General features: G+C 33.6%; 2 protein-coding genes across 2 annotated transcripts in view; both read left to right on the top strand.

Annotated features, from left to right (window-relative positions):
• The window catches only part of LOC103511248 (kinesin-like protein KIF16B), a 34535-nt gene that overhangs the window by 7762 nt on the left and 18567 nt on the right, over positions 1 to 8206 (top strand). The gene's annotated exons all lie outside the window — the stretch shown is intronic.
• On the top strand, positions 7 to 1068 carry LOC103511244 (nuclear nucleic acid-binding protein C1D-like). Its single transcript, XM_008475963.3, has one exon. It carries the CDS (start codon positions 170 to 172, stop codon positions 638 to 640), a length of 471 nt encoding a protein of 156 aa, XP_008474185.1. The 5' UTR covers positions 7 to 169; the 3' UTR covers positions 641 to 1068.

Raw genomic sequence — 8206 nt, 5'->3', positions numbered from 1 at the left:
TTTGTAAAAAAAAAAAAAAAAAAAAAAAATTTCCACCAGTCCACCAGTGTCTTCTTGTCTTTCTTTTGTATTTTAAAATGTGAAATCGTGTTTTCTTGACACTTGTGATTACTCATTTGCTTTCTGTAAGTATTAAACATCATTCAGACTTTATTTTCTATCTGTCACCATGACTCTCAATCTAATCGATGAACTTCTCAGCAAGTTCATCAACTCTCAACATGATCTTGAATCTCTAGTAGATGAAATCAGTGAAATTATCAAGCAAGTGCAAGCTGTAGACTTTACAAAGCTTCCAAATGACAAGAAGATAGAAGCAGACCTACTAGTGTTGTATGCAATCAACTCATTGTATTTTATCAACCTCCGTATCAAACACGTGGACAGTGATTTTGTTAAAGTAGAGCTGAAAAGAATTCAAGAAACAATGAAGAAATTCAAGCAAACAAAGGACAAGTTAACCATTATGCCACGACTAGACAAGGATGCATCCAAGAGATTTGTGAGGAATGCATTGTGGACGCCTCCTGAATCTGACACACCCTGTGATAAGAAAACTAAGGACATACCACCTGTTAGTAAGAAAACTAAATTTGATGCTGATGGGAATGTAATAGAAGAGACCATAACTATACTGTAGTTGTTGGAAATAATGATGTAGAGCAGCAATTTTCAACCGAGGGTACATGTACCCCTGGGGGTACACAAGAAAAAATTGTGTAATGGTGGACGAAAGCAAAGTTTGACTGCTTATGAGTCTGAATTTTGACCTTAAGGTACTGAAGTATTTGCTTTTTTCAAAAGGTACTGAGTGTGTTCCTAATGGTACACATCGGGTACCCAGTACTCATTATGACCTTGACAGGGGTACATGACAGGCGAGTTTTTTTACTCATTTTATCCGGCTGGTTGGAACCATTTGGTCCAATAATGCTGTTTGAATACTCATTGTTTACATGAGTGACATCATTCATTTCACCGTACGAGTTTGAATACTTATTATATCTTCCAACCGGTCATAACCGTTAAGCTCACCAGATCAACCTTCAAATTTCGCAATTGATACGGTTTGTTTACATTTTTTTTTTGTTTTGTTTATTTTTTTTTTTTCAGAAATTTGAATGGAAGGAAGTCTTTTAAAAACTTGTCTTTTTATTTTTTTTTCATTATTGTCAGATTATATCTTCCAACCGGTCATAACCGTTAAGCTCACCAGATCAACCTTCAAATTTCGCAATTGATACGGTTTGTTTACATTTTTTTTTGTTTTGTTTATTTATTTTTTTTTTTTTTTTCAGAAATTTGAATGGAAGGAAGTCTTTTAAAAACTTGTCTTTTTATTTTTTTTCATTATTGTCAGATTTTTTTTATACCCCTAACATATGATCAACCGCAACAGTTTTAATATTCATTGCAAGGTTAATTGTTTAATGAATGACGTCATCACTGTGACCACTGCGAACCCTAACTGATTTGATTATGCAATGAGTATTCAAACTTGCCTGATATTAAATCCAGGTACTCAAAGGGTGCAAGGATGAAAAAAGGTTGAAAACCTTTGATTTTTGAGAAAAAAATCAAAGATTAGAGAAAATTGAAGCTTAATATCAGAAAGTTAGGTATGGGATTTTTATGGAAATTGTGAATTGGGATGTTAATAGTGTTCTTTGTAGATGGGGAAGTAGGCATCTCTGAAGGCTTCACCTAGATGGTTGGCTTGACAAAATTCGACTGTGACTCTCATTTCATCAGCTTCTAGGAAACAGAGATGTCTCTGTAATTCCTCTTATAGAAAAAGATTACCTCCATTGTTCTTGGGAAGGCAAGTAAGTTTAAACAAAAATTTAAAATTCTGAAACAGGAACTTTGAAAGTTGTTTTTACTGCTGAAGACTCACTGCTGAAGAGCAGTTAAAACGACTCTTGAAAGCATTCAAGATTTGTACCTATTCAACCTGCTCTTTGCCAGAGGGATGAAGGGTAAAGGGAACCTCGATTAGCAAATGAATATAACAAAACTGGGGTGTTCCCGCCAATTTTTTTTTGCTGAAGGTCTAGTTGCAGCAGCGTTTGCTGAATTCGTCACCAGGACGGAGCTTAATTCCCAAAGGAGATGATTCATTCTCTCTTTGTATTCCAAGGGAAGACTAAGTAGTATGTCAAATCTGGAAGGTGCTCATTTGATATATCGAGTGAAATTTTCAAACGTGTTGAGTGTCAATATTGGTAATGGTGTCAGTGTTATCCATTGGTAGCATGGCTCTGCTAGACTCTGAGGCTACAACAGGTCTCCCTGCCTCCAGATGCACATGGAGTGATCAAAGTACAGTATAAACACCATCAGTCATTGTACTCTTAGTGGTGTGCAGTTGCTCAACTCAATAGTCTTTACCACCGAAAGAACTACAAGCCATTCCCTTTCCATGAACCAATGGAAGGTCCACTTTCTTTTCCTTCCTAGTCTTCCCTGCAACATTCCCCTGAGATTTGGGCATCTCATTTGAAAGTGGCATTTCTAAACATGAAAAAAATAAAGAAGATAGGGTTACTGTACCCATTTTCGATCAGGCGTAGGCGTAGCATCTTTCAGATTAAAAGGGTTGTAAATATTCAATACTTTGTCAGATATAATTCATACATGTCTTAAATGAAAGCCAAGAGTACGATCTTTTAAAAGAGTATAATTTATTTTCTGTATTTCCCCCAAGTTGCTTTTTTAGGGCGCAAAGCTCATTTTTCTTGAAAACACCATTTTTCGATCATTTGGTTTCTATATCTGATCAAAAAATACTTCCATTTTGATCACTTTTTCCATTGTTGACTAGAACATTGCACTAGTTGTCGACCAGTGTAATTTATATCACCAGAGTGTCTTCATTTTCAAACCAAAGTTTTTCTCGGCTTTTTTAAAGTAAAAGAGTGAAGGAGGGAAAGTTTAAGGAAAAATAATGATATCTTTAATGTTTTATGAACACTATAATAATTATGGTCTGAAAGGAACTTAAAAAGTAATAATAATAATAAAATAAAAAAAAATCAGTCTCATTAACATTGTTAGTCTTAAGGCAGTTAATAATTACTTGTTTATGATCAAGTGAAATTAAATTTCCATGTAGGTACCTACAAATTGAACTATTTAGTAGGTTTGATGAAATGTGCTAGATTACCAGTAACCCCTTGGATAGAATATATTTCGTGAAATTTGACCACCCCACTCTTACCGTTTTCCATACAGGGTGTACCTTATGTTTTGGGATCATTTCTAATATCTCAATAGAGAGCTGGAAAAAAATATGTATTTCATGAATTTGGACCCTCATTATGGGCATATCTATAGAATAAGCCCAAACAGCTTTATACAGGGTGTACCGGATCATACTTTCACTGATTTTGTAGGTCATATTTGAGCCACTTCTACTAGTCAGATTGATTTGAATTTTGGGTAAGTTATGTAGCTTGGATAGAATATATTTCGTGAAATTTGACCACCCCACTCTTACCGTTTTCCATACAGGGTGTACCTTATGTTTTGGGATCATTTCTAATATCTCAATAGAGAGCTGGAAAAAAATATGTATTTCATGAATTTGGACCCTCATTATGGGCATATCTATAGAATAAGCCCAAACAGCTTTATACAGGGTGTACCGGATCATACTTTCACTGATTTTGTAGGTCATATTTGAGCCACTTCTACTAGTCAGATTGATTTGAATTTTGGGTAAGTTATGTAGCTTGGATAGAATATATTTCGTGAAATTTGACCACCCCACTCTTACCGTTTTCCATACAGGGTGTACCTTATGTTTTGGGATCATTTCTAATATCTCAATAGAGAGCTGGAAAAAAATATGTATTTCATGAATTTGGACCCCCATTATGTGCATAGCTATAGAACAAGCCCAAACAGCTTTATACAGGGTGTGCCGCATCTCACTTTCCCTACACCATTCCTACCCAGTGTGTTACATATTATAGTGTGTTGTGTTAAAAAAAACCATGTAATGAACAGGGTGTTGTAACACTATAAATAGTGTTACAACATACAGGGTGTTACAATATTCAGGGTGTTACAACATACAGGGTGTTACACTGAATCGGATGTTACAACATACAGGGTGTTACAATATACAGGGTGTTACAATATTCAGGGTGTTACAACATACAGGGTGTTACAATATTCAGGGTAGAGATACTTCGTCAATCGTCACGCACTCTCGCCGAGCGCACAAGCTCAATAGAGGAGGCTGGGAACTGAGGCGGCAGCGGGGACGAGGGTACGGCGACTTCGTCAGGTGGTAAAAACAAGCGAATGTTGTGTGATGTTCACACCACTTTAGGGATGAAGGGTAAACGGAACCTCGATTAGCAAATGAATATAACTAAACTCGGGTATTCCCGCCAAATTTTTGCTGAAGCTCTAGGGACACCTTCTATTGTCTGACGGGTAGAGATACTTCGTCAATCGTCACGCACTCTCGCCGAGCGCACAAGCTCAATAGAGGAGGCTGGGAACTGAGGCGGCAGCGGGGATGAGGGTACGGCGACTTCGTCAGGTGGTAAAAACAAGCGAATGTTGTGTGATGTTCACATCACTTTAGGAATGAAGACTGAAGAGTAAACGGAACCTCGATTAGCAAATGAATATAACTAAACTCGGGTATTCCCGCCAAATTTTTGCTGAAGCTCTAGGGACACCTTCTATTGTCTGACTGGGTTTCTGTATTTTTAATCCGTGCTGTTTCATTGATTTCTTCTGTTGTGTTTTGATTAATATTGGGGCCTTTTAATATTAATTGATGGCCCCGAGATGGAAGTAGTGCCTTTAATGGCTGCAAGCCAACAGAGCATACTTTCTGTTCTGTAATCTGAGATGATCATATCATCGGGATAACAGTTCTATACCTCTAGTTTCAGGGATGTTCATCACTGGAGCATAGTGTATTACATGTTTTGAAGTATCTCGAGTTTTTCTGACAACTGAGCCTGTGGCATCTATGTGGACAGTGATGGGATTTATATGGAAATTGTGAATTGGGAGATGTTAATAGTGTTCTTTGTAGATGGGGAAGTAGGCATCTCTGAAGGCTTCACCTAGATGGTTGGTTGAGGTAATTTTACGATCTTATCGACTTCAAATGTTTCTATTTCTTCTACATACTCAAAAACTGTTCTCAAGCTGTTAACTAATTTTAGGCATTTTCCTCTATAGAAATTAACATTTTTTCTGTTAGTAATCAGAAAACTAAAATAAAGAGATATGAACTTAGAACTTATTATTATTCAATAAGTTTATAAGTCAGCATTTCTATTTGATACCTAAGTACTTAGTACTACCCAATGCCTTTTCATTTTTTCTTTTTCCATTTGTCAATGCCACGAACTGCAAATATGTATACAATTATTGGATTAACCTGGCATTAACAATTATTGGAACATCGATTTTTTCCAAAACATCAATTTTCTTGTACCAGCATGAATCCTTGCGTTCTGGCCATTTCCAGTAAAGACCACTCATTACCATTGTGCTTATAAAATACTCATATTCCATTTCTGTACTTGTGGGCTCCTTAACATCTTCAACAATACCTGGAAAATATTCCCCTTCATACTGTACAATTACATAAGAATTTAAAGTAATGTCAGTAATAATAATAATAATAATAATAATAATAATAATAATAATAATAATAATAATAATAATAATAATAATAATAATAATAATAATAATAATAATAATAATAATAATAATAATAATAATAATAATAATAATAATAATAATAATAATAATAATAATAATAATAATAATAATAATAATAATAATAATAATAATAATAATAATAATAATAATAATAATAATAATAATAATAATAATAATAATAATAATAATAATAATAATAATAATAATAATAATAATAATAATAATAATAATAATAATAATAATAATAATAATAATAATAATAATAATAATAATAATAATAATAATAATAATAATAATAATAATAATAATAATAATAATAATAATAATAATAATAATAATAATAATAATAATAATAATAATAATAATAATAATAATAATAATAATAATAATAATAATAATAATAATAATAATAATAATAATAATAATAATAATAATAATAATAATAATAATAATAATAATAATAATAATAATAATAATAATAATAATAATAATAATAATAATAATAATAATAATAATAATAATAATAATAATAATAATAATAATAATAATAATAATAATAATAATAATAATAATAATAATAATAATAATAATAATAATAATAATAATAATAATAATAATAATAATAATAATAATAATAATAATAATAATAATAATAATAATAAGTAAAAAAGAATCCACTGACAGGGATGAAGAGGAGAGAAATCCTCCACGGATACCCTTGCCCTTGTCCCCGTTAATGCTCCACCCAACCAATTCCCTAATTCAAGAGGGGGAGGGGCGCCAGCTGGTGGGCACAACCACGAGTGGCTGCACACAACTGTGACCCCCCTTAGTTTATGCGGAACCTCCCCGGCGACTTCCAGCATCTTCTGACCCGAACCTTACGTCCGTGCGTCAGAGATGCCAGGTCCCTAGCGTCAGTCGCCCTACTCACCGGGGAGAAGATGAGGGCCCTCCCAAAGGGCCAGGAGAGAAGGAGGTCTCTGATCCCCCTAAACTTCTTCTTAGAGACGAAGGGGGAGCCGGGGAAGATAGTATCCAACAGTCGTCTGGTGGGGAAGGCGAACCTCAATTTGGCGAGGACATTGGAGTCCCCAGAAATAGGGTAGGTAGGTCACTGAATGAAGAGGGGCCAATCTTCCCAGCCTTGGAGAAGGACTTGTGCCATCAGAGATTTGATTTTGTCTGCAGTCGGGCTAGAAGTGGGGGCATCAAACAAATCTCCGAGAGAGACATCTCTAGGATCTCCAGGTTCCATCTGGGAAGGAGAACAACAAACGGAAACTCATTAGCCCCCTCAAAAAAGATAATACGCAAGCCTTAAGAATAAAGACCGTCTCAAGAGTAAAGACCCGTTAAACTATTATGAACGTCCTAAGAAAGACTTTATAATGGAGCCTAATCTATTAATCAGTCCACGTTTAGCCATTCTATGTGTAGAGAAATGAGACAATTTATTATGTAGATAGTTTTTGTACCAATCTTTCAGAGTGATATAGTGAAGGAAGGTTTCTTGATTGGAATCGACTTGATAAGTCTTCGTAATTAGCCGTTCAAATGAGTCGAATAGCTTTTCTGCCATTTGGATGTACTCGGTCAAGTTAACATAATGTAATAAAGTATGGGTACTGAACATACAGGGTGTTACAATATACAGGACCCTCATTATGGGCATATCTATAGAATAAGCCCAAACAGCTTTATAATTTGCTATTTCTTAAAAAAAAAGTTGTTTCCTTGGAGAGGGGGCCTTACTGTTAGACTTGACTTATTTCCTAGAGAAAATCTGTATTTTATTGAGGGAAAAAAGTTCTGACTAAAAAGTGAAAAATAAAATCTATAAATTAAAAATTTAAAAAACATGGTTTTACTTAAAACTAAAATAATAAAAAACTGAAAGTAAAAATGCCCTAAAAACTAAAATATAAAAAAACTGAAAGTAAAAAATGTCCTAAAAACTAAAAAATAAAAACTGGAAATGAAAAATTCCCCTAAAAACTTTAACAAAAACTGAATGTAAAAAATGTCCTAAAAACTAAAAAATAATAAAATGAATCTTCTCTGTCCACCTGGACTCGTCATTTCTCACATGAAATCACTTCACTCACTCTAACTTTATGTTTAATTTTTTTTTTTTTTTTTTTTTTTGAGAAATTTAGGAAAACAAAGAAAGTATTTTTACTGCTCATTTGTTCCAGTTCTTTTGGTAGCGATCACTCTAAAGTTTTAGAATAGGAAGATTGAGAAGAACATAACTATTGGTTGTGATATCTTGCATGTCCTTGGTTATTGGTATTGAACTTTTGCCTTGGTTTTGTCTTGTTCCAACAATCTTTCACAGAATGTCCAAGTTTGCCACAGCCATAACACTTCCTTGAATTTGTGTTAGAATTGATTGCAACAGATTTCTTTGAATTTTGAGCATTACTTTCATTTTTGCTCTGGAATTTTTCTTCTCCATTTAACAATCTCTTTTTAACAAATTCAAAAGTTACATCTCTGGGTG

The sequence above is a fragment of the Diaphorina citri genome, unplaced genomic scaffold (assembly GCF_000475195.1).
Source record: "Diaphorina citri unplaced genomic scaffold, Diaci psyllid genome assembly version 1.1 scaffold693, whole genome shotgun sequence".
Taxonomy (NCBI): domain Eukaryota; kingdom Metazoa; phylum Arthropoda; class Insecta; order Hemiptera; family Psyllidae; genus Diaphorina; species Diaphorina citri.
The sequence above is the reverse complement of the archived record's forward strand: the minus strand, read 5'-3'. Positions and strand labels throughout refer to the sequence as shown.